The 27,518-nt window shown below is 41.7% G+C and overlaps 1 protein-coding gene across 7 annotated transcripts; it reads right to left on the reverse strand.

The window, feature by feature from the left end:
• Window positions 1-1,527: 1,527 nt before the first annotated feature.
• On the reverse strand, window positions 1,528-27,518 carry GSDME (gasdermin E). Of its 7 annotated transcripts, none has more exons than XM_085050949.1 (12): window positions 27,307-27,518; window positions 25,303-25,414; window positions 23,341-23,470; window positions 22,848-23,078; window positions 21,543-21,735; window positions 13,847-14,018; window positions 12,737-12,857; window positions 7,902-8,090; window positions 6,131-6,258; window positions 5,832-6,045; window positions 4,410-4,483; window positions 1,528-3,185 (listed from the first exon to the last, which is right to left on the reverse strand). In XM_085050949.1, the coding sequence occupies exons 4-12, from the start codon at window positions 23,056-23,058 to the stop codon at window positions 2,955-2,957; spliced, it is 1,533 nt and encodes a 510-aa protein (XP_084907075.1). In that variant the 5' UTR covers window positions 23,059-23,078; window positions 23,341-23,470; window positions 25,303-25,414; window positions 27,307-27,518; the 3' UTR covers window positions 1,528-2,954. The 7 variants fall into 7 exon arrangements, with proteins under 7 accessions (XP_084907075.1, XP_084907077.1, XP_084907074.1 ...); XM_085050951.1 differs by lacking the exon at window positions 27,307-27,518 and adding an exon at window positions 26,961-27,133 and having other exon boundaries at window positions 23,341-23,459; XM_085050948.1 differs by lacking the exon at window positions 27,307-27,518 and adding an exon at window positions 26,961-27,133.

Genomic DNA, 27,518 nt, shown 5'->3' on the forward strand with positions numbered 1-27,518 from the left:
TGTAATTGGCTTTTTTTCTGATTTTTTTTTTTTTGGTCCTAGTCTGCATTAGAACCACATATCAAGGAGCAGTCTTTGCATCCACCTTTTATCTTTGGATCTCCATTTTCATAAAAGCAGCTTCTCAGCTGGTCTTGTTTGATGTTCATGAATGTGCCAAATCCCCCATTCCATGTACAGGGAGGCCCTGGGGGACTTCAGTCACCCTGGGAATGTCATCATTGCTGAATCTGGGTGCCTTATTTTCTGAGCATTGCAGCACTAAGGGAATCATTCTCCTGGGCCCACACTGGAATGAGCCAGTGGACAAAGCCCAGGACTGTGCCAGGTGCAGGCAGCAAGGCTGAGCCTGCTGGCCTCTGGAGGTAGCACATGATCCCTGAAAGGCTGCTGACCTACATTGCAAAGATACGGATTCTCCAACCTTCCTCCTGGGGAATGCAAAGGGAAACAGTATTTTGGGGAGGTAAGTCAGGGTGTGAAATCAAACCTTTAATGAGGCAAGTTTCAGGCTCCTCTGAAGCACCCTACAGCTCTTTTATCACCTCCTTTCCTAGGGAAGACCACATCTAAACATGAAAAAGCATTTTCCATGTGAGGCCAGCCTGGAATCGCTTCTTTTTCTAAGATGTAGTAGATGCACATCCAGCTCTTAAGTGGATTCTGAATTACTTGGCATCAGTTAGTCTGGGTCCCTGAAGAGGCCATGCTTTCAGCTTAGGGAAGGGCAGGATGGGAATTACTTGAGAGAGAAACACTACTTCTGCTGCTCCCTTGGATCCTCATATCCCCAGTCTGAGCTAGTTTTAAAATTACTGTGCATAAGAATCCTATTTTCAAGTGCATGGAAGAATCAACTATAGTGAAAATTAGGTACACATAACCTGCCTTAATGCTTTTGTCCAGCTGCACTGCTTACTCAGTTCTATTAAGGTCATTGTACCCTACCTGGTGCACAGGAATGCTGCCAGCTGGAGGGAAACTGGGCAACCCCTCCACAAAGGGCATCTACGAGGACAAAGCCAAGACTGGAGGGAAACCACTATCTTCTCCAGATGCACTGATGAATCCTAAAAGCAGGACAGCAGATGAGGCAAGAATCCAAGAGACCCCAGCAATCCTCATGAGCATCAAGGAGCCTGGGATCCCTAGGGCTGTTTGCTTTGTGTTGTGCAGGCCCAAGGCTGCCTGTTCAGCGCATTGAGCTGAAGCCGAAGCAGCAGGAAACAAATAAAACCTTTTTAAATGGTGTGTCCACAGGACACCCAGCATTTGGGGTAGGGGAGGTTCCACCTCTGTAAACAAGTTCCCTATCCTACATCTGTGACACAGCAGACACACCCTGAAAGCAGTTAAACACTGCAGGGCTCACAAGGCTCACCGGCAAAGCTCGGCAAAGATCAGAGCACCTGGACAGTGGCACCACATGGATGCCCACACAGCCACTTGCCATCTGTGGTACACCACTCTTCAATGCCAAGGGCATGACAGGAATCCCCAAAAGAAAAACAACGCAAATTACATGCATAAGGTTTTATAAGTTATTCTATTGTTTTGACATAGCATTTAATAGAAAGTTTTGGTAAACTCATTACAGAGGCAATTTTGAGTAGCGATGGGCAAAAGAAGACTTTTCTGCTTACAAACACACATCACTCCCAGAAGCAGAGTTAGATGCTTCCACCCTCCTCAAGGATCTTTCCCTCTACACCAGCACAAAGCTCAGGCAACACCATCAGCTTCATTTAACAGATGAGATGCAGAAACGCCCACAGCCCAGCATGCAGAGCTATCCTGAGCTCTCAGGGAATGGAAAGGCACCGCAGTGCTCTTCTGCAAAGTCCATGTCCTCAGGGAAACCTGATGTGACTTTTTAAAAGCTTCTTAGACAATCTGCTCAAGGCCACGTGGGAATAGAGCAAGGAACTGAGCAGAATTCCTACCCACCAGCTACGCTGCAGGGCCTGGTTACTGATCACCCCCACACAGGTGCCTGCTTGTTTGTCTGTCAGCCATCTCACAATCGCATCTGCAGCACCGATACTCCACCTACTTGGAACACCATCTTCCCAACCCCACATTTACAGTGATCTCTGCTGCATTTCTGTTCCATCCATGATTACAAAAAATTATGACAAAAAAACAGGCAAAATAGTTCAAGCACACAGTGCTTTACTAGTGCTTTGCCATTAGTCAAAGAAACAAGCAAGATATCTGCACTTAAAATGTCATTTGGGTAAAAGGATCATTTTTGTGGTGTGCAGCAAGGACCCTTCACACACACCAAAAGGAACTGCCATACCTTAAAGTTCAGAATGCAGTTTAAACAGCTGAAACTTGCTAAGGTGAGTAAAAGCATACCAGAAAACAGAAATGCTGTACTGAGGTATAAATCCCTAAAGTGGTCTTGGTTTTTGAAAAAGAGGCTTTGTTATTTCCTGCAGTGTGCAGTTCACATCCGTAAAGCCAAACAACAATTAGTAAGAGAATCTAATCAAGTACCTTTCTAAGAGCCCTCCACTGCACTTGCTCCAGAGTGAAGGCATTCTGCACATCCAGTCTTGAAGGAGCAAAACAGTTGCTGCATTGCAGAACTCTTAGGTTTCCAGGACCTGCTTGTTTGCTTGCTCACAAAACGCAGTTTGCACTTGGCTGTTTTCTCCCGTGCATATTAATGCAGGCAATCAGGCTTCTACTGCCCTGCAGATCTGACACCTACCACAGCAGCTATGTTCAATTTCTCTTCCATGATTCTCTTTCTTAATTCCTCCCCTTCATCTCTTATTTATGTATTTTCCACTGAAACTGCAGAGTCCCCTGATCACCCTAATCCCTGGCTGTGTTGCCCTAAGTACCAACGGAGCAGCTCTACTGCTTATCCCAAACACACCAACAATACAGAGCTATAGAAGGAAAAACAGGCTAGAGCAAAAATTGGATACTCAGTACAGCTCCTATACATTCCCACCTAAAGCATGAAATCCATACAGTGCAACATAAAGAACAAGTGGGAAGAATTTTGGTTCTTTCATAGTTACAGCTTTTAGAGAAGACTCTGTCATTTCCAGATTAATGTTTGACGAAGCAAGCAGCCTTTGCACGACCTCAAATCTTCTTCTGTCAGCAAGAGTGGCCACCAAAGGACTGCTGAGCGCCACAGTGCCATCGGCTGAAGCGACGTTAGGCTGTATTTATGAGAGAGAGCAAAAGACAGAGACATTAAAACATTTTCCAAGCACTGCTGTTCCTGCCATCGCACAGCTCAGTTCTTTCATACCAAACCACTGGAGAGCTTACAAGGCAGCAGCAAAAGGTCAAGATTCCCTTTACTATTAGCCCTGACAAGTACGATGTACTGATCCAGAACTAAAGCTCTATGGCACACTTTAAGGAGAAACATCTCTCCTACTGTGTCATTCCCTGAGTTCAGCTTCTCTCACTGCACATCACACTTTACTATCACTCTGAGCAAAGACTAGAACTCCCCTTGCCCTACATATTTAAAGGATTTCACTATTGTTTTTTTAAGTGACTTTAAAAAAAACTACAAAAATCACAGAATCACAGAATGTTTTGGGTTGGTAGGGACCTTAAAAGATCATGCAGTTCCAATTCCCCTGCCACAAGCAAGGACACTTTTCACTAGACCAGGCTATTTAAAGCCCCATCCAACCTGGCCTTGCACATTTCCAGGGATGGGGTATCCACAACTTCTCTGAGCAACCTGTCCCAGTGCGTCACCACCCTCACAGTAAAGAGCTTCTTCCTAGTATCTGATCTAAACCTACTTTCAGTTTGAATCCAGTCCTCCTTGTCCTGTCACTACATGCTCCTGTAAAGTCTCTCCATCTTTTTTGTAACCTTCCTTCAGGTGCTGGGAGGCTGCAATTAGGTCACCACAAAGTCTTCTCTTGTCCAGGCTGAACAAACCCAATTTTCTTACCCTTTCCTCATAGGAGAGGTGCTCCATTACTCTAATGCCCTGCACCATTCTGTCAGTAGTTTCAATAAATGGCCTCAGAGTTTTGGGACTTCAAGGTTTGCCAAGGCTCAAGCACTGCTGCTATCAAAGCGAAATTTGTTTCCCAAGGAGAGGTGATTACTGTTACTGAGACTTGCAAACAGTGAGATTATTAGAAAAGAAAACTGGAGCTAAAGTTACAATTTTCTTTTGCTCACAGCCCATGAAATCCCCCAAATACAACAGTGTTCAGAAGTTAGGCATCCACCTGCAGTAAATTACGTGCTTTGTTTGCTGTGTCAGACTCTAACCTTGGCTAAGCACTGTCCGTAGCTGAAATTCCCACTGGAGCTTGACACCTCCTCCTTTACTGGGGAGAAACGTGGCTGAGGACATGACCATTCCTGCTGCTGTGCCCACGAACCACAGTCCCAACTCCATTACTCACCAAACAACACAATGCTGTAACAACCTGAAGATCACAGCAGGCACGCAGAAGGACAAGAGTGTCATCAGACAGCTCTGTAAAGGAAACATTCACAGAGAAGGATCATTTCCAGTGATTCCTTTGCCAGGCTAGCTGCTGGAACTGGGGCTTTAACAGGGAGCTAACAGGTTCTCCTCAGCTGGATGTTTGGAAGAGGCTGATGCAGCCGCTTCCTGCTGCAGAATAGAATGGGATGGGATGGACTATCTCTGTCCTTGAGAAAAGGCACTAGTAGAAAAGGGGGGTTCCTCCCCATCATCCTTGCCTCCTCCCTATGTATCTCCCCACTGTTTCACGTCGAGGCTGCAGGCTGGATGAACGACTTAGGCCTTGAATAAATCAAGAACCTACGCTCTCAAAATCTGTATGAGATGCCAACTTCTACAAAGCACAGTTTGAGAGGAATGGCGTAGCTGAGACTGCCTTGGGGCTGGGAGATGGACTAACTGATCCCTGTGGTGCCCTTCAACTCTGTAACAAAAAGGCTGTAATTCTTCACATAAGCAACAGGCTTTTGAATCTTGATCCAGCTACACTTATGCCTGGAGTTTAGCAGCAGCCTTTATGTCCAAAGTCAGGTGATAATGCAACACACTCAATTAACTGTACCCTGCTGTTAATGGCATCTGACAAGTGTTACCACATCAGCAGGTTTCTGTTTCCTATTTCTCTTTTGTCTCCATAAATGTGTTAAGCTCTCCCACCTGGGTCCTGTGCATATATGGATGCACACTGACATTTTGCTGCACACTGCCACAATTTACACTGGACTTCCCTTCGTTATCTTAATGTCAGGAAATTCTTTTTACACAACAGAGAAGTGCAAAGTCATGGAAGCCTGTCTTGGACTTTGCAAGTAGCTTTTAATTAACACTGTGGTGCCAACTAGATTGTGAGGATGGCATTTGTTTGACATTTATGTTTAATCTCCTGTTTCAGCAGCTGGAAAATAACCCTCTAATTGCAGTGTCTCTATGTTAAACTCATTTTTGCTAAATTTAGTTTGCACTTCAACAATATATACTGTTACACAGGAGACAACACCTAATTTGTAATTCTCAGCATTTAGGCGGGAAGGACTCTGGCATGCAATAAGTACAGAAATTAGCTTGCCAAACTGCAAATGCTCACACTCAGCAGAAGCAAAGTTGAGCAGTCTTGGGGGAATGTGTAATTTACACACAAAATCTGTCAGTGATTGAGGGTTGAATTTAATTCACAGCCAGGAATGCTAAGCATAGTATACCAAACTCATAAAAAGGGAACAGAACAATTTACGATCACTCGGCTCACCAACTGCTCTAAGAGAGCCATAAATGCTTTAACATGGAGGGAGCTTCTAAAAGGAAAAAAAAAAAAAAACCAGGGCTCTTCACAACATACCAGACATAGCACTGATAAGAAGGTGAGCAGCTGAGAAAAGTTCTTCATCCTGAGGCTGATATTTCTGCAACAACAGCTCACTCTGTAAATTGCACCCTAAGAGCTGCAAGAAGTCAAGAAGGTCTCTTTGCTGTTCAAGTTTTAACTCCTCCAGATCTGGCTTGTCTCCTGTGCAGATATCATCAAACTGAAAGCAAAAGAATAAGCAAAACTTCTTGAAAAGAGAATTCAAGCAAAAGAAAATGCTACCACTATTCTGAAATTAATTTTAGGAATCAGCCAAATGTTCTTCATCTTACCATGTCCCCCAGGGCAGTCACCACTTCTTCATGGAGCAAGAGTTCACACAGGGTTTTATATAAAGCTCTTTGCTTGTCTTCCGGAAGCTTCACAAAGGGCTGGAACTGGGTCTTCAACCGTGAGAGATCTTTCCCAAGAAAGCAGTGGAAAGTAAAGCTAAGAATTTCTACACAAACTCCAGTAAAAACAGATAACGTTTTTGCTATGTGTTTCATAAGCTCATTCATCAACACACCTTGACATCCTGATTTCCATCAGCACAAGTTAAAATGCAAGGCTGGAACAGATCTGATCTTATTTCCTAAGGAGACAATGGAGCCTCAATGAAAACATTAAGAAAGAAGAACAGCTACCAAGAATCAGCATTTTAGTGTACAGTATTTTTAATATTTTAAAAGTCAGTACTTTAATGTTAACCAACTAACTACATCTCAAGTGTCTGACTTCAAAGTTTATCTCCAGAGAATGTTCATTTATATGGCAGAATTAAGAGTACTCATTAAGTACAATAGAGTGCTCTGCACTCATTTTCTCACAATTCAACTATGATACTGAAACTAAGTCTTTTGTGGTATCAAATTGCCACTTAGCTAAAAAAAATGAAGCTTTCAAATCAATAATGCCAACTGGAAGGTTGGAATGTTTTTTTCCACATTCCAAAAATGCAGGCATGCAAATGTTCTCAAATTTGTTTAAAAGAAATTTTCCTTCATGTCATTCCAGTCAAGAAACACGCTCTCTTTAAAAACATCCTTTATAACTAAAAAATTACTTCACTGGGGGAAAAAAGAGCTCAGCCACAGGCAGATATTTTGTTTATCTGAGGCAATTGTATGACTGTCTATACAAATAACAGAAAATGAAATCTACTTCTAAATTCTTTAGTAGAAACAATTATTTTAGGTCTTTTTTTTTCCAAGAGATAGTGGAGGTTGAATTAATTGAAGAAATCTCCAAGCCTTTTAAGCAAGAAAAGCACAAAGGAATGTCAAGCTGAAACAAAAAATAGGACAGTGGCATACAATTCTTTCACAAGTAAGTGGTTTTTATATATTATCTACTGAACAACCATTACCCAAGAGTGAAGCTTATAGACAAGAGAAGTGATATCCATCAGTAGAACCAGCTGTAAGAACTCTACCAAGAACAAATGAAAAGCACTGTGTGTTCTGAGGCTTTGTGTGGTTTCCCCTTCTTTCATTTGTCTAGTAACATTCCTGCCTCTTCTTTCCACATTCATACAATAAACAACTTGTACCTGGGCCATTATACCAATTTGCAAACTTCCATTTAAACCACATTTTGATTTTCTCAGTTATAGAGCCTCCCAGAAAATAATGAGGCTAAGTGAAGGCAAGGGAGATGTCTTTCTAATTCTGAGACTTACTCTGAAACTGAGAAGCTTTACTGAGAGTATTTTTCAAATACTGAGAAAGTATTTTCAGTGACCCTTTCTGAAAGAATGCATGTATTATCACTAAACTTGTAGAGGTTATCTGGAATGCAAAAGGGCTGTCATAAATACCTGACTTTGTAAGATGATATTCATGACAGATGGATTCAGACTGTTCACAGGAAGGAGTCCCCTGCATACACTTACTGCAGAACTGATTTTTTATATTCTTTCAGTGCATTCCCTCAAGAGTTCCTGATAAGAGCTATTAAAATGAACTAACAAGATTTCTTACTTACTATTGTATCAGATTATTTCTGCCTATCAGGTTGCTTAATTCACTGTAATATAATCATGTAAAGCATTTCTGGTAATACCTTGTTTCAATATACTTATAGAAGCATCACTGGGAACGAGGTTTTTAGCCCCAGAGTACATCTCATTATCAACAGCATCTGGCTCATAGAGGAATGAAGCATCTTTGAATCGAACTGAATGGGGATAAGTTGAGCCTTCTGTGCTTTCTTTTTCAAAACCTCCTTGCTGTTCATCTAGCAGACAGAACTCTGTAATTAGAAATTCAATCAAAAACAATAATTAATAAAACACACAAGCAATTACTGAATGAGATGACAGCTTGTATTTTCTAGTGTTCTCGCATGTGATTTCTCCATGTCTCATCTCTTCCAGATGGAAAGAATGCCAGCGGTTGCTGTGCATGTGAATTATTGAGCATTCCTACAGCCCTGATGTTTGGTACAGTGTGTACAGACAGGAGACCTGTGGTGCAGCTGCCTCCTTCAAAATATGACACCAGCTCCTGTGAACTAAATTAATGTAGACAGCAAATAACATGGAAACTTCCCTCTGACACTGTAAACCGGAATGCTGAATACAGGAGATACAGGTAGGAATTCTTGATGTTTTCACAGAATCACAGAGTAAGATGAGTTATAAGGGGCCCTCAAGGATCATCACATCCAGCTCCTGTCCCTGCACAGCACCATCCCTAAGAGCCACACCATGTGCCTGAGAGTATTGTCCAAACTCTTGAGCTCTGTCAGGTTGGTACTATGAACTCCCCTGGGGAGTCTGTTCCAGTGCCCAACCTCCCTCTGGGTGAAGAATGTTTGCCTGATATCCAACCTAAACCTCCCCTGACACAACTTCAGGACATTCCCTCAGGTCCTGTCCTGGTCACCACAGAGAAGAGATCAGTGCCTGCCCATCCCCTTCCCCTCATGATGAAGCTTTGGGTACAAAGAGCTTTGTTACATTTTGGCACCCAAAGCTGCCCCAGCACTCGAGGTGAGGCTGCCCCAGTGCAGAGCAGAGCACGACAATCCCCTCCCTTGCCCAGCTGGCAATGCTGTGCCTGATGCCACCCAGGACCCTGTTGGCCCTCCTGGCTGCCAGGGCACTGCTGACTCATGTTCAACTTGCCACTGACCAGGATCCCCAGGTCCCTTTCCTCAGCACTTTTTTCCTGCCTCTCATTCCCCAGTCTGCACGTTCGCCACCCACTAAGAGATGAGCAGCAATGCAGGTTAGATAGGATCCACTCATGAAGGAGACACAAAAGCACTCTCTGAGATTTGTAGGAACTCTTGAGAGTCCTTCACAGAGCTTGTGGTGGTCATGGCACTGACAGACTCCTCTTTCTCAGCCAAGCCACAGGTCCATCCTTAAGCTTTCCAGATAAGTAGAAAACAGGAGGCTTCTGAGAGTCTCTAAAGGACATGACCCAGGGATGTTTTCTAACAGAATCACTCTGCAATAATTGTCTCTCTTCAGTAACTTCATGGAGAAAATAACAAGCCCTAGCTGGATTACCCTTTCTGCCTCATCTTTGTGACAAGCACAGGCCAACCTCATTCAAATAGGACTGTCCTTGTCCTGCCACCCCACCCAGCTTGATGAAGTTAAGAGTCTCCCGGAAGGTACAGGGAGCCTTTGTTTTATGCTGAGAAATCTGGAGTATCAAGTTCTGTGTTCACTGTCCAACATGTGCCCTAAAGATGCAGAATACAATCAAAGCCCTATACATATTCTAATCATATTTTACTGGCTCAAATGCAACATTTGAATGTGTACCCATGGCACTCTGCAGCCAGTCTGCAGAGAACACAGGCAGGCTAGCAAGAGAAACTCAATTTTAAAGCAATACCTGACAGCAAAGGGAAAAAAATGTAACTAATCAAGCACAGTGCTCACATGTACCAGGCACAAAACCTAAATATAACCTTTCTGCGGTTGTAAGAGTCTGTCTCACTAAATTAAGGACATTCAAAGCAGATGAGAAAGCATGGAGAGCACTCCATCAGCAAAAAGCTTTTTCAAAGGGAAAGCAGACAAAGAAATCCCTGCCACAGAGAAAGAAAGACGACAGACCTTTATGCTTGCATAACCCTTCATGGAGAAGAACGAACTACAGAGGAGCAGAAAGCGATTAACACAAGCTAAGAACTTCCCAAAGCAACAAAACTGGACAGCAGTTGAGGCACCACAAGGCCAACTCACTCATGTTATTGTCATTGAAAATAACAGGGCTTTTCACATGAACCCTGAGGAGTAAGACTGTGCTTATTGCCTCCCCTCCTGAGGCAAAATGATGCTAATAAGGGAAATCAAACTTTTCAGCTGTTGTTGTTAGATCTTGTAATAGGATTCAATTCACAGGAACACATAGGACTCAAAATTCTGCATTAACAGGACTGTTAATTAATTCTGTATTGAATTCTATTACATTCATTGAGGACAAACCTCCAACAGTGCAGTTAGAGCTAGTCAGTTGCTCAAAAATGCTAACAATAATGCAAGAAAACCAGAGATTATTACTGAAAACAATCAAAGAGGCTCCTTTATGTGAAAAAGCAGAAATATTTGGACTGTTTAATTTAGACCTTTAAGAGAAAGCAAACTACACACATATAGCAATGAACAGAACAAAGCAGATCAACTGGGTGCTATTATATCCCCTACTTTGTAAAGCAAGAACAAGAGGCATTTCAACACAACTTTAGAGACACAAGACTGCAAAGCCTTTAGCAGAAATAGCTTTTACACGGAGTGGAAAATTAGCCTGTAGAAATCAAACCGAATGATTACAGGAAAGCACTACAGTAAATGGATCAGAAAAGGATTAGATCCTTTTCCTTTTTTAAAATTTATTTTATTTATTTATAAAAATGTCCAAATATGTCCAGTCACATTAGTCAGAACATTTAAAAGAAAATTTATATACCATTCTTCCTAACAGAATAACTCAAGCACTGTCAGTGGCTAAGAAAAAAGAAACAATAAAAAGCTTACATGCTTCTTACTCCATAATTATCTGCGAACAGAATCCCATTAGGTTACACCTGCTACTGGTCATTTCCAGTCTCATGAGAAAGAACTACGTTAGCCTCTGGATTTAACTTCAAAGGCTATTTCCATAAACAGACACTGATCACTGCTGCATTAACAAGCTGAAGTTTAGGCTCCACCTTGCTTAGTCTTGCTGTCAACACCCTAATTCTGTTGTTAGTTCCTCCTCTTTACCTTCTCAAAGACACTCAAGCAAGGGAAAATAGCACAAATTAAAAAACAGAAGAGGCAAGGCATAGCTTGTTTAAGGTAAAACATGAAACAAGCTGTGCTGGTTCTGACGCTTAAAAGATGTTAATATTAAATACGAAAGAAAAGAGTGGAAAAAGAAGCAGAAGTGGAAAAGAAGCAGAGAAATGCAGATCATTAACAAGACTCATGTATTGTCAGCTAGAAGGACATAATAATTTCATGCAGAAATCACCTAAGTAGTCTATCAGCTATATACCTATGTAGTCAGACAGCCTTAATTGCACCTCATTACTCTGAATTACAGCTCTATTATAACCATGACGTCAACACCCTCTGCTATTATCTTGGTATTCCATCTACGTCAGAACAGTTCCATTTTTTAGAAACTTTTTACGGGTTACATAATATTTACTTCTATTCCTGGGCCTACAGACTTCTTTAATATCAGAAAGAGTATGAATCTTCTGCATTTCTCATCCAAGTAAAGTGCATCCTGAATTCAAATCTCAACTGTACTCCAATTACCTCTTCAACATCTCTCCTGTTTCTCTCTACATCAGTCGTTCCCAACTTCCAGCTCTACTATCTGATTTTATTCCTTCTTGCATAACATCCCCTGAAACCTCCTTTAGCTCAGAGAGTTTAAATGAGGATAGACAAGAAAGAAAAACCCTAGTGATTGTGCAGAGCTGAGATGCAACTCCCCCCAAAAGCCAATTTCAACATTTTTTTTAACCTGAAAAATATTTGACCTCACATAAGTAAAGCATGACCAGAAAACATGACAAGAGCATTTCTGCAACCACTCTGAGGGCAATCTTTAAATGAAAGTCTAAGCTAGAAAAGTTTAAATTCCAGTCCTGTATGAACGATTCTTTTCTTAACATGACTGTTGTCTAAACATTCCTGGTTGACAGTTGATTTACATTCAGGTCACTCTCTGCAACAGGTGAAGGGAATAGCGTGGGCCAAGGGCCAGCTGGCTGGAAGCAAAATTGCAGAAAAGGACCTGGACAACAAATCCAAGAAGATCAGCAGCATGCCCTTGCAGTTACTGAAGTTTGCTGCATACTGGGCTGTAGTGACAAGACTGTAGCTGGCGGATTGATGGAACTGAACTTTCAATTTGGGAAGCTGCATTCCGAGTGCTATGTGCAGTTTTGGACTCCTGAGTAGAAGCCCCACATTCACAGACTGGAGCAATCTAGCAAACAGCAGATATCAAGGAAAAAGAAAGTTCAGCACCATGGTGGTCAAACATGGTAACAGGCTGCCCAGAGTGATGGAATTTCTGTCTCTGGAGATAAATCAAAACTTTAGAATATGAGCAATCTGACCTAACTCTGAACTTAGATCAAAGTTCAAAAGTTGGCCCTGCCTTGAACAGAGGCTCGAACTACACAATCTCCTATGGTTCTTTCAAACCTAATTTATTCTGAGTTTATAGTGTGTTCAAGCAAGTGAAAAATCATTACTAAATCTGAGTTTTAAAATTACTAAATCAGCATTTGTAGCACAAATAACTATCAAGGCAAAGGTGACAATACAACATAATTACCTTCATGCACAGGGAAACATAAAAGTCATTGTCTGATAAAAAACTTTGTCCACAGTTGAACTCTGTGCCACAAAAAATGAGCTTTTCACTTACCAAACTGGCCATTATGCTTTATAAACAGTTCAATTACACCATAGGCAATAGCGGTTGCAGGAGGAATTTCAAGGATGACACTAGAATCCTTCATCACACTTCCATTTTCACTTACTGAAACCTATAAGACAGATTGATTCACCATTTATCTGATTCAGCTACTGTATAGCTTAAACATATAATTAAGGTACAAAACACAGAGGGAGAATTTGCTTTGTTCTCCATGATGCCTCATCAAAGCACACGTTACGTCTGACATCTAAGAAAGGAACTAGATGAAGAGTGAGGTAGAAACAGAATGCCAAGAGCAGCCCTCACACTCTTAGCTACTCTGTCCTAGCACAAAGTCAAGCTCCAGGTGCAGCTTTTGCCATGCATGAAGCACCATGTCACCAAGAAATGGGCACCCACTTTGGTATCCTGCCTTGCCCAATTCTACTGTGCCATTTCTTCTGCTCAGCTGGAAGCACATCCCAGGAAGGTGACACTTGCAAAGAGGGTTGTTGTATTGCAGCTCCAGATTTCTGCAATTGGACACACACTGTACAAAGAAGTGATTCATCTCCAGCTTTAAAAAAATCTTGCAATGAATGAACGTGTTTTGACTTTGGTAATTCCTTTTCAATTTGTAGGAAGTTTTTTCAGATAGCCTCATAATGCAATTAATCTTTACTCCCATGATCAAAAACAAATAGCTTTCCAATAAATATGAAAACTCAGCAGACACTGCAACCATTTGTGATGAATGATTACTTGGCTTTTCAAATAAATTCGATTCAGCAATGCACTTTGCTATTCAACTTTCAGTGAATTGTTTTAGGTTTGCTTCATGTTCTGCTGTAGGCAGGAATCTACATAGAAAAGGAATCACAGTTTGATAGTATTGATGGAAACTATATTCCAGGCTCATACAAAAACATGGCATCTTTTGCCAGAAAGGCAATGGAAAAAAACGTTTCACCAAACTGAATTTTCACAAGCAAGCAGTGCAGTTTGTTTAGCACATTAAGAAAGAATGAAAAATACTCTGAAGTCCATTTGGAGAATTGTAATTTCTTCCCAGATAATGTGCAAATGTTCTATTCCTTGCAGATTTTTAATAACTTTTACCTTTACTGTTTTTGAAGTGCATCCCATCACGCCGCTGACCTTTTCCTCTGCCTGGAAATGTTCGGATATTGTACACTTCTGAGTTGTGATTATCTTTTCTCTCAAGATGCACAGCACTTCACGTTTTCTTTCTATTACTTGTTGCAGTAAACTGCTGTTTAGATCTATTGTTCTAAAAAAGAAAATACACCATTAACAATACTGGAATTGTGAAAGAAAAACATTTTCTTAAGTGCTTGAAGAAGCTTTTATTGTAAAAATGGCAATGGTCTCTGTATGAGCAGTCTCCTCAAAATTATTATATCTTCTGCTATTTGGCAGCAGTAAATACCTATATTCCACAGTAAGTCCTCACACTGAATTCTTGATTCCTACTCTGAGCAAAAATGGCAGTTGTTCGGATACTTCCTTAGCAAAAAACAAAAAAAAATGCAAGAGAGAACTAAGGGCAACTATAAGCTTCCAGGGTAACACCAACCCAACCAGCCAGGCTCTTGGACACTGGACTGAATCCTCTCCTGCTGTGAGCTCACACTGACATTACCATGGCCGTGGCAGGGGGTGCTGGCTGGGGACTCAAAGACAGCAATGTCTCAGTGCCAACCCTCACTGCTTGCTACAGTTCTGTTTCAGTGCTCACTTAAACCCAGCACAAGCTGAGCAAGATCAGCACTGATCAAGTATTTCAAAGGGCTGAATGTGAAAAAACACAAATTTCACTGATTTTGAGACTGGAGATTACTGAAAAAAACCACACCTGCTTCAAAGTCCTGTGTTATTCATTGTTAGAGATTCAATATTTAAAATTGGTGATCAGGACTGTCACAGTCAAAAGAAAAACTAACTGTGGGAAAGAGCCCAAAACTCTAGCCCAGGCACCAACTTAATAAGCCATCCCTCCTCCACAGCATAATTCAGCATCTGTTTAAATGCTGCTGGAAATAATTGTAACATTAGGTTCTTCTTAGAATGAGCAGAAGACTGAACGTGAACTCCCAGAAACAATACATGAGGTTTATTTTCTAAGAAAATATTACAAAATCCACAACCTTGTCTTTTGGGTTGCTAACAGACTTTCTGGCAACAGTTGAAGCAACTTCTTTACTTAATCGATATAATTGAATTAATTCTGTATTTAATTGATCAGAATGTGTCAGTTGTATTATACTTCTGCAAAATATTCACTGGAGGTCCTCAGAGGAGATGTTGTATTTTTTATGAACAGGTAATCTAGCAAAAGTGTTGGAAGATTAAAGGATTGCTATCCCTGACTCAAATCATTCAGTCTTTTCTCCTCCCTTTTACTGTAAATGGCTATTCATGGAGTTAAATGGCAATTTCCCAAAAATGTGACAGACAGACATGTCTGACTCCAATTCATTTAAATGAAGATATCTACACTTTTAATTAAAAAGTTTTAGATTTATTAGATTCTGGAGTTTTGAATTTATGCAGTCTGTATAAGTCTGAAGTCAGCTGGGGTTTTTATTGAATTAAAAATATCCTCAGGCAATTTTTGATCTTTGGAGAGTAGCATGCTTATATGAAAGTTCAATCAGTTGGAATGAACTGTCTGAAAACCTTAAAGTTGATTGTTTAGACAAGGGAAAGAAAATACCTCTGAAGCAATGCAGCAGCCACTAGAAAAGCACCCCCAAAACATTCCTGAGATTATTAATATAACTCTTGTTTTCTTTGGTGCAAAGCCATGCTTTATGCTTGGAATGCAATGAACCTTTGGATTAAGCAAAAATTGAAGAAATGTCAAGCAATCAGAAACATCACCGCTCTCAGAAGTGTCTGCCAAACCAGAGCCATTAGTTACAGTCTATCAAGCCCATCATATACTTCACAATAATTATTTATGTTTCTAAAGTGGTGTGCTACGCGTCTCGAAAATACAAATTAATGCACTAAGAACTTGAAGTTTTAACATTTGACCTAGGGAACCACGGGGAAAAAATACAATGAAGAAGCACAAAAACAATTTGCCATTTGCTTTAATGTGTATTTTTTGACTGTTTAAGAGGAAGACAAACTTGCTGAATATCCCCAAAATTTAGAGGAAAAACTTCCCTCCATCAATCAAAGGTAGAAAAATATATTTTAAATAAAGATTTGCTATCTCTGAATGAGTGTTAATTGAAGAAGCACGCAGAATAGGACCTAACCCTATGCAAATGAATGACCAAAATAATTCAAGAGACTTTTTCTTCCATCTGCTTCTACAGTATTCTGCCTGAGGCAGGACTGGCTCAGACCCTGTCATGCTCCTGGCTTTGAGGTCCAGATGCAGAACTAGCAGCAGAGCGGCAGAGCAGCAGAGTCAGAAGACACACTTGACTTGCAAAGAGGCACAGTGAACAAATCCTGGAAGCAGTGCTGGAGGAGCTGCTGCAGCACTGGGGGTTACAGAGCAACAATGACAGACAGGCACCCAGAGCTACCTGCTCCAGCAGCACTCCCCAGGCAGTGCCCACAGGTGACCTGGGACTCCCTGCACAGAGCTGCCTGTGTGCCAGAGACAGCCACTGCCACAGCCCCGAGCTTCAAATGACTTCACTGGGATGAGTCCAGCCGTAAAGCCAGCAGAAATGTTCTCCTCTGCCCAGAAAGTTTAGTTGGCATTGAATTCAGAGCTTTCAAACACATACCCTTACCCACAGCTACACAACCCTTTTCTTCCAGGACAGCACAGTTAAGTGCTCTCCTCTACGCTTCTGGCACTGAACTTTCTATCATAAAACGGAACTCTAGGGTTGCATGTGGACACATCGTGACTTATTACTGGGGCACAGCCTGCTGAAGGCAAAATATTCTGCTCTCCTCAGCAACTCAAACAGATGATGACATTAGGTAGGTAACTACCCAGCTTATCTAAATTAGCATAGAAAACAGTCATCAAGAGCAAAACACAACAGGGTTGAAGTTTGACAACCAGAGCAGGGCTTCAAGTATTGCAGGGCAATGGTCACTGAGTCTATGACTGTATTTTTGCTAGAGCTGACCTTACTTGCCAGCGTAAAACTCTGAATGTAAGAAAATACCTGAATAACACAAAACGGCTGAGTTAAATCCCTGGGAATACATGCATGCAGGCACACACACTGCATTGCACTGCCCCCACCAACCTTGTGCCACTCGTACTACATCACCAGTACCCATCCCACCCCAAGGAGCTGAGCTGTAGCACTCAAAAGTAACACTATATAAAATACAAAGAGATGTTGCTTTGCCAAGTCTCATTATCAATGCAGAGTGTAATTTGTATAAATAAAATTATTTAAAAGACACAAATTATGGGGTTTTGCTTGATTGCTTGTTCTGCATGAACAACCCTCCTGAGGTCAATGATTTACTATGCTGAAAGCTTTACAAGTCTAGTACGTGTATAAAATAATTTGAGTTTTGGTCTCACTCCACATTAAACTAGATTAAACACTTCTACTCTCCTATACTGCAAAGTCTTCTTTCACCTTCATTCAGTGTTTTTCTTAGGAAAGCAGAACACAATAGAGGCACAAAGGCAATTTGCTGCAGACTGGAGTCAGAAAAGAAGAAAGACAGAAACCAAATAAAGACAAGAAAAAACAGACAACACCTGGCAACACAGCAAGCTCTCACAGCTGAAGTAGAGAGCAGGAGCCTGCTCTAAACCCCACTGCTGAGACTGTGAGTCTTTCCTTCAGGCACAGAATTTGACCTAACTGCCCACAAAGGAGAGACCTTGAGACCATTTTTCCATCAAATCCTGTCTAACCTTTTCAGTAACCCACCCCACAAATCCTCAAAGCAAGGTGCTTGTCCATTTCGTCCAACCATGAAGAATGGTTATTGCTGTGAGTACTCTCCATCCTCACATTGAAATCAGTGCTGTCTGCCCAAATTTTCACTGGTCCAAACCACGCTCAAGTAAAAAACCTTTTCAGTCCTGCACTGGGCAATGTTACCTCAATACACCTCCTCTCCCAGCTGTAGAGACATGGCTAGCCCATGCTCACAGCCTCTTCTGCACTTCATTTATAATGTGCTTACTCTGATGTCTTCCATACAAATACTGCTCATTGCACAGTAAAACTCTTCACCCAGCTCTTTTCCTGCTCTAACAGAGACCTCTAGATGACTGCCAGGGAGTAAAATCCAGCAGATATCACTCTGACATTTTCCACAAACCACAGATGCACATTTCTTTTGTTAATCCATTTCAAATATAACCTCTCTGACCTACTTCTTACAGAACACACCATCTGCAATAGTCAGCTTATTGACAGCATTTCACTACTTTCCCTACAGAATAACCTGACATGTACTTCATAGAACATCTTCCCCAAGAATACCAGAAGCTTCTCAGACTACAAGTGACAGGTAGTTTCTCTATTTTCTATTTGACATGCTCCTTATTTTTTAAATCACAGGCAGACACAACTGCTTTTATTCAATCCTGTCTCACAACACTTTATGACTTCATATTACCCCATGCAGCAATTTAGGTAGAAAACTGAATTGTTTTCTTACCATACTCATAAATGCTCATGGAGTTTTAAGCAATAACTTAAAAAATGGTCTTAATTTCCACTCTGCTCAGATTAAGAATAGGCATTAATTTTTGTCTCAGTGTGGACAATAACACATACTTTTATTAATTCAACTGAAGTGCAATATGCAATACTGCATATATAAAAAGTATCTTTCAACCAAGCCAGTGTATGCTGCTAAAAACACCTGCCACTCTTTTCCTAACATGCTAATCACAGAGTTAGGAATCATTCACATGAAATGATGGAAGCCTGACTGACAATTTTTCCTGCATCTGATGTGAACTGACTGACTACTATCACTGTCCTCTCAGAACTTCTCTTTCAATCACCTTCCATGACTTTTAGTGAAATGGTAAAAACAAATAAGCAAATTAGTTAATACGTGAGAGTACAGAGATTATAATCTCCTCATAATCTTTTTCACTGGAAGGAAGAAGACAGAATGGTTGAGGTTGAACAGTCATCTGGTCTAACCTCCCTGCTTTAGCAGGGCCACCTAGAGCAGTCTGTGTAGGATCATATTGCCAAGGAGGGGAACCCCACAGCTCCCCTGGGCAATCTGTGCCCGTGCTCAGTCATCCTCACAATGGAAAAGAGTTTCCTCATGCTCAGACAGAGCCTCCTGTGTCTCAGATTGTGCCTACTGCTTTCTGCCCTGTCTCTGGGCACCACTGAAAAGTGGCTCATCCAGCCCATATTTCATCACCTTCTCTATGAGGATCTTATGGCAGACAGTACTGAAAGCCTTAAAACAGAAGATGGAATATCCTCTTGAATCCATAGCAAGCCGAGTTAAAAGCACAGGACTCAGCCCCAAATTGTTAAGTTACAGTACTCTGTGAACTAGCAAGCACTATGTAATAAAAAATCAAAAATAATGTAAAGGGAAATATGCCAAGTTTGTGTACCTAAAACTATCATTTAACTTTATTTTAGCATTGCATATTATGTTAATAAGTGTGTTCTACATTTACAGTATCATTGCTTCTGCAAACCAAGAAGGATCTCATCCCACATCCTTCAGCTGTCATCCTTTTTCAGAAAAAGGAGCCAATGCAGCACCTGGAATCTAATTAAAAGATCAAGAGGATTCTCCTTCAGAAGGTTCACCTAAGAAGTGACAGGAAACCGATTTGCTGCCACTGAGCACTTTCAGCTGGCAGAACTGTGAAGACTCACATGACTTAGTTTAAAAGGCATATCAGCTTTGACTTTTCATAGTTTTCTGCTACTAATCTGCAACTTTGACTTAATCAGCCTAATACATGAACATTTAAAAAATGCAACTTAATTAGGCTACGTATGTAGAAATAATAAATGAAGCAATGATTGATCAAAGAAGCACAAGCACCACATGTCATTAAATGACATCAAGAACTCTTTGTTGCCTTTCATTCCACAAGGACTGACAGGTAAACATCCTCTTAAGTACCATAATTCTTTGCATCAAAAAATCACTAACTTGTAGGCATCAGCACTCCTGAATTCCACATAATACTCATGAACAAGATGAAAGCTTGAAGCTTGGACACAATCAATCATAAATCACAGAATATTTATGAATGAGTAAGTAGAATTTGATCTGTAAGGCACTGCCAACAATTTCCAGTGAGCCTCTGCATTATGCTGGAGAAAAAAAAATAAGAATTCTGCTGTCCTCATCATTTTCAGTGACCTGGCAGAAGGCAGACTGACTTGATATCAGTTACACACTCTGCATGATAAGCTTTAATAAGCTATGAGCATCTTTTTTATTAACTAAGAACTAGTTCCTTGCATAAAATGGCACACACATCACCTTCAGCTACAGTTACACACAGGTAAGTGTAGAGCTACTGATTTTCAACACTCAAAGGAAGGCAATGTATTTCTGAGTATTTAGCATAAAGGATTATAACGCCAAGATGTGCTGATTTGGTATGGGAGAATTCTCCTTGTGAACAGAGTATGTAACTTCGAGTAAAAGCTTACTGATCTAAAACAAGTTACTCTACTCTGTTTCTCCACAGGACTCTACCTACTGCTAGAAACAAGATTCTAAATCTTGACTGACACTATTTTTCTGATACTAGATGCACATAATTTTACAGGCTTGGTACGCACATATAGCCCAGAATTTTCTGCTTTTAATAAGGCATTTAGTACAAAGAGAGCAAAGTGCCTTATTAGAATGAATTTGTTGACTTGTGAATGCTCACAATGAAAAGAACACCAGCCATTTGTTCCCATGAAAATGGAGAATTGATTATTTCTAGAACGTCAGTGTATCTAAAGCAAATTTACATTGCTCCTGACAACTTCTGCACTGATAGCAAAAAACTACCACCTTTATCTTCAGAGCATTAGCAAAGGCTATTAAAATTCGCTACACCCCCTTCTACAGATCTAGAGTACAATGCTGTCACAAAAAAACACCCTCATCTCCCATGAGTCAGGACCTGCAACAGAGAGTAGACCCCTGACTTGTCAGCTGGTTGCCAAATAGGCTTTGGTCCATCACTCTCTTATCGCAACATTAAATAGATCCGATTTCAGAGTAGGAAAGGAAGTGAGGAAGTGTTGCATACCTTGTAAAATAAAGAATATTGTTCCCTTCAGTTAATACAATGTATAACAGGAAGCAACAGACCTCTATTTTGTTCAGCTAGTACAACATGCCTGGACCATGCTTGCTCACCTTTGCTACTCCTTCAACTCCAAATAATCGAATTTTCTAGCGCGGTCACTCACACACATGAAATTATAAAGCCTGCTTCCAAGAACATTAGCAGTTCTGAATTCAGTTTCCATATTCAATGCCCCAGTAACACAGAGAACTAATTCTTTTTTTTTCCAGATTGTTACCTCAGTACAGTACCCCAAAGAAAGGAGGATTTGGCTCTGGTCCCAGGTTGTAATTCATGCAAAAATACAAGATGAAATTACAGAGAGATGTTTTTAAAACATAAAAGGAAGAAGTCTGACTATAAAGATTTCAAAATATGGAAAATTTCATTTTTGTATATATGATTTATCATTAATATGAAAGCTTACAATAAAAATAATTTTCAAACTGTGGCAACACTACAAAATTGACTGATCAGTGATCACAGCTGGCACAAGTCTTTTCAGCTCAGTAATCTTTCCTGGCCACTACAATACCCACATTAGAAACATACCTGTCCTTGACATCTTTCATAAGCTGCTGCAAGTCAATCTCCTGCTTCCTCAGATTCCCAAATGAAGATTGGTTTTCCACATAGCCCTTCCCTCCAGTTCCCAGGCTGAATTTCACAAATGATGCTTCAATACTTCCTTGTACAAAATCTTCAAACTTCCCCATGTATTTTGCAAAGTCAGACTCCACAATCACTAGAAAAGCAGTAAAAGTCATTTCTATCTGTGAACAGAAGTGCTGAAAAGATCCTTAAATGATTGAAGGAACAGACACAGAAAATATGACAAGTTAGTGAAGGCAAGAAACAGTATGAAGAGGTAAACAGTGACATTTACAGCTCTGCAACTCTTCTGCTCTCTTCACGTTTTCATCATCTTTGCTATCTTTTGTATTTTGCCCTTTTAGGAAAACATAAGGTGATGAAGGACTGAACTCATAAGCTATGAAATATTTATAAAGAATGATTGAAAGTTATTTCAGCTACAAAGAAAACTACATAGCAGACCTGGTTGTACAATAGTGCTAGTATTTTGACATTATTTTGGCACATCTTATCAAAAGGCTGTCCCAAAGCTCACTGAAAACCAATGAAAGCACCTAAGTGGTTTAAAATAACTCAATATTTTATATACTTAATAACCAAAAAACTGAGTCAGAATCAGCTAATCTTTCAAGCCAGCTACAATTAACATCTTGGGGTCGGGACTTATCTATTTTCCTGTATGGAATTGTGACATGTCCAGAAATACTGGATTCCATCTCATTAATCTTAAAACTTGGGTGGGACTGCTATAGTTGAACGAAGAAAAAAGTACAAGGGTTAACCTTTTCTAACAGTCTGTGCAAGACAAACAGAATCAGTGGTAAAACTTGCTTGGTCTGGCCTAGACAAGCATTTCCTTGGCTTCTGACACCAACAAGATGCTGTCTATTCACTGCTTTTGGACTTGGAGCACAGTACAGTTTCACACTACTATCACATATAACCCCCCAAAATATTCTAGGGATATTCCTGTGGCTGCAGACAGCACTGTTATTAAACAGTACAGCCTAACAACCTTCAACATTCAACTGAATACTCTATCCAGGCTAAACTTTGTTGTTTTTTTTTAAAGCAACATTTATTATTACTGGTTTTAGTTACATAAACAGTCAAGTGAGAAAAGATCTATTAATCTCATTTCCATGGATGGAGGATTCCTCTGAAAGAAGCCCTCTAGTAACACAATTGAGAATAATAACACAACAGATTAGGGTTTGTATTGTTTTTATCTGCACTAATAGAGCTGCCCAAGTATAGCCTTACCTGGTTTTATCGGTTTGCCTTCAGTAAGCACATCACTCAGGGTGACTGTCAAGAAATGATACTTGGGCTTCTGCCAGCACCAGAATTTCCTCCTCTTCGTAACTAAGCTCAAAAGCTGCAGCTTGTCTGAGGCGTTCAAGTGGGAGACAGGGATCAAGTCACCTCCACTGTCAGTTTCTCTCACGAAATTCTTTGTTGCTTTTCCAAACATCGTGGGGAATCAATTAAAGCCTGAAAGAATACACTGTTTTCAAACAACTACAGTTGTAAACTATAAATATTTACATTGTCAATTTAAGAAGCTCTTCACAGAATTGGTATTAATGCAGGAACAGGTAGTGTTTTCACCGTCTCTTCTCCACTCTGAGCTCGGAAGGAGTTCAAATCACTTGTCCCAGTATAAGTTTTCTAAGTAACTAATAAAAGAATTTTAGTTAAGAGCAACATTCACAGGTCATTAATCCGTTAGGGAGGAAAAATTTCCACAACTTACCTGAAATTCTACGAAAAAGCATCTACTAATGAGCACCCTGTAGAGACTGGCTGGGATGAGGAGAGCACTGGGGCAATGGCAGAGGATTTCTGCCTCCCCAAGGATCCTTCTTTTATTACCTAGCATAAAACTTACTCCATACAAGGCAATAAGGTATTACTCACACAAATTATCTTCATCTTTTTAATGGGGAGTAAACACATGGAGGGATAATAACAACTATTCTATAAAAAGCACCAGGTACATGAGCTAGCATCTTTGTTACTAAGTTTAGTTTCTGAACTACTCCCCTGGAAAGTTCCAATTAATTTTTTTATTTATGAACTCTTTTTTACCTTCAGTGTTTTCCAATTTTCTAGTTTTCATTTGCATAACTACAGCTAAATTGAACATACATTATTTGCAACTGTTATTCGCAACTGTAATTCATATCCCCTACACAGCTACATACATTATCTTACTGTTGCTTCGCAATGATTTTAATTAAAAATTATCAGCATCTCATATCATGTAAGATTTTCTTTATTCCAAGCAATGTATTTTGCTGTATTTACAAGGAACATTTTCCAATCAGGGAAACTGGCTAAACTCACAGAAGAAATGGTAAAAATGACCATTCACGGGTGCTAACCACACAATTCTAATAAATTACTATTTGATATTTTTAAAGAATCTAATCTTACTAGTTTTTCAGCTCTGTGTTATCTGAGCTAATGATATCTTCAGAATTAAATAAGTTTGGTTTTTTTTTTATATCCAGCAGCATTCCTTTAAGTCCCCCAGCTGACACTGACTGGAAAGTTCAACTAAGATCGTAAGACATCTCAGCTGGATACCCACAATTTCATGATTAACTACCTGTCTTGCTCCACAGAGATCTTAGATTTGTCATTTACAAACACAGACCAGAGTAAGACAGAACAGACTTCAAACAAAAACTTATATTGCAGTGAGTGTCAGGATTATTGACAAAAAATGGAAACCTTAATACAGATATTAGTGCATGGACCACAGGGTGGCTCCATATTTTAGTAGCAGGAAAAAAAAAGCCTTTTTGCAGATGAAAAAATACCTTCCCGTCAGCTTTTCCTAAATTCACACAGTATTTACCAATTCATGTTGAGGTATTTACCTCCCTGTGAATCCTCTATGTCCTAGTCTGTGTAAGAAAGAAAGAGTGTTTTCCAACACCACTTGCACTGAAAGGATTTGAGCAATGTCAAAGTCATGTAACATTTTACTGAAGAGTCTTCTGGGGCTTTCATTGTAACTGCATCTGCAACAAACCCTGCAGCACTGCCTCAGATGTACGCACTGGGAATATTTCCACTGACTTTCTTGTCCTCTGACCTTTTCCTAAACTGAACTGAGGCTGATTTTTTGCATTCTTACATTTCTCTTCCTTAATTTCCCTGGTCTTAATCTCAGTGAGAACACTTTCAACAAAATAAAGCAATGCAGAGCCACTGCAGCAGAAAAGAAAAAAAAAAACCCAAACCAAACCAAAACTAGCTTCCTTGATCCATTGGACTTCTTTTGCAGGAGTTTATATTTTGCAAACAGACAGATGACTGATTTGTAATGTAGGGGAAAACCAAGAAAATTCTCATTGCCTGCATTAGCTGCCATTGCCCAGCATAACCTTCTTCAAACATTTCCATACTTTACATGACTGCTCATTCATCCTGAACCCCTTTGCTGCACAGCCAGTTCCCATGGGCACAGTCTCTGAAGAAAAAAAAAGGCTAATTTCTGAGTTTGTCGTAAAACAAACTGCAAAACCAGGTCCTAATATTTGGCATTCTTACAAACTCATTACATCTCATGAGAGGAACCACTGCACCACTGTAACACTTCCAATTCACAGTGTTTTGCCTTCACTCCCCATCAACACACTCTTCACTAGCCAAAGGAACATCCAGGGAAGAGGACAGAGCGCTTGTGAGGACTAACAAGACTCACCAGGCAGGAGAGATGGGGCAGTTTGCAGCCTCAAAATGATGTCAGTGTCTTCCACACTTTCCTGTGCTGGTAATGTCTTTGCAGGCAGCATATTTTGCTGGTGTAGGTGTACCTGCAAAGCAAGAATATTCTATCCAAATTCCTGCTCGTGTCTCTTCGGATATAGCACCTTTAACACAAATTTGACAATGCACTGCTTCACTACTTTCCAAAAGAAAGACACAGCAATTGATTATGCCCCTAGCCAACATTAGGAAGTTAATACAGCCACAAGGATTAACAGCACCCTGACTGAATGGATGTGGAATGGTTACAGACCAGCATTAAGATAACTCTGCCTTGGGAGCTTCTTCCTCTGGAAATTTTAACAGAGCTGTACTTGGTTTGACAGAAATAAAAGGGAAGGTATCAAGCTGGTAGGAAACACCTGTCAGAGTGAATTCACTCTTGCAGGTTGATAGCTAGGCATGAAAGCAAAAAGGAAAGCAGGAGTACCTTCCCCGCCTGCTGAAAAATCTAAAATTAGCCTGAACCTGGGCTACAGGAAAATTATTTAATGGCAAGGATGAGATCAAATGAAGATAATTACACCAATTTCACTGTTTACCTAAACAAACAGATCTCACCCTGCTTCTTTGCTTTGTAGCTCTAACTTAATATCGTAGGACATTAGATCCAAAGCAACGTTTTATGAGTAATCAGTGTTTTGTCTCTGTCAGTGCAAAAGCTGTGTACAAAATAAAAAACCCCGACAGTTGCCCAGTATTTCTTACATTATGTATCTTTCACATAAAATAGAAAAGGGGGGGTCTTTTCTTTTTTTTTTTTTTGATTTAACATAGGATTACACACCACACCCGCCATAGTACACAGAGATTTTGGTAGCAGGGTGACAACTGGATGGCCAAATGCCAGCACAGTGCTTCCTACAATCCAAGTTGTAAGGAAACACAATGCTTGAAGGCCAAAGAGGACCAGGCAGGAGCCTCAGTGCTGGAAGAGCTGTTAGGCATTAACCACTGTGTAGGAGAGGTAATGGCCTTGGAACCCTGAAGTATCTGCAGGGAGCTGGAGCATGGAAGTGACAACATGCACGTCACAAGTTTTAACAAAGAACACAACAGTTACCTTCACCACCTTTCTAGATAATTAAAGAACTTAAAAAAGCATCCGTAAGAGTAACACACAAAGCCTCTCAGGGCTGTCCGCACAATACGTTACAGCCCTTGAACGTATGTAGTCCCCAAAAACACATCCAGAACATGTTAGCCGTGGGTGAAGCCCTCTTTTTGTTCCTCGAGGACTCCGCAGCACGTGCCTCCAGACCGGTGGAGGGCTCGGGCACCCCGGAGGGCTGCGGCACCTTTCCCCGCCCGTGGGCCTGTCCTGGGCGGTGGGACGCTGTGGGAAGCTGTGGAAGGCCCCGCTCAGCCCCGCCGCTGAGCGCGCATCCCGCCCGCCTGGCCGGGAGCGGATCGGGCAGGCGAGCATCGCCCCGCCGTGCCGCAGCTCGGAGCACCGCACCGCGCGGGCGCTGCGGCCGTTCCGCCCCTCCCCGAGGCGGGAAGGACAGCGGGGCGAGGCCCGGAGGCCGCAGCGGCTCCTGGCGCTCCCGGGAAGGGCGGAGTGCGGGCGGCCGGGCCCGCTCCCGTACTCACGGCATTCCCGGCGCTCCCCGCCGCCGCCACCGGGGATGCGGCGCGCTCCGCCCGCGGGGCGTGACGAGCCGCGCCTTGCCGCGCCCCAAAGCGAGGGGCCGCGGTGGAAGCTGTGGGAGCAGCGCCCGTAGCAGCGGGGGCTCCGTGCCGCGAGCGGCGCGGCGGAGGGAGCGCAGGCCCCGCCCGGGTGCCCGGGCCGTGCAGGAGGGAGCGGCGCCCCGCGCGCCTCCGCCATGTTGAGGCGCGGAGCCGCCGCCGAGCCCCGGGCAGCGGGCGGGGTTGGGGCGCTGCCCTCATCCCTGCCGAGCCTCGGGGCGGCTTCTGCCTCCCTGGCCATCCTTCCCACCTGCCCGAGCTCCCTCGGGGCCGGCCGTCGTGCCATGAGGGTTGGAACTAAGGCTGCGGGCCGTACCCCTGTGCGTGGGGCGGCGGCCCGGCACAGGCACCCCTCGGCAGGTCTCGGTGTGGGGAAGCCCTGCGGGTGGGGCGCTGGAGAATTCCCATGGGGAGGGAGAGCTGGTTTGGTACGGCTACGCCCTGGCAGATAACACTGGCAGC

This window comes from Lichenostomus cassidix, chromosome 2, assembly GCF_008360975.1.
Source record: "Lichenostomus cassidix isolate B80296 chromosome 2, HeHo_3.0, whole genome shotgun sequence".
In the NCBI taxonomy this organism is placed as follows: domain Eukaryota; kingdom Metazoa; phylum Chordata; class Aves; order Passeriformes; family Meliphagidae; genus Lichenostomus; species Lichenostomus cassidix.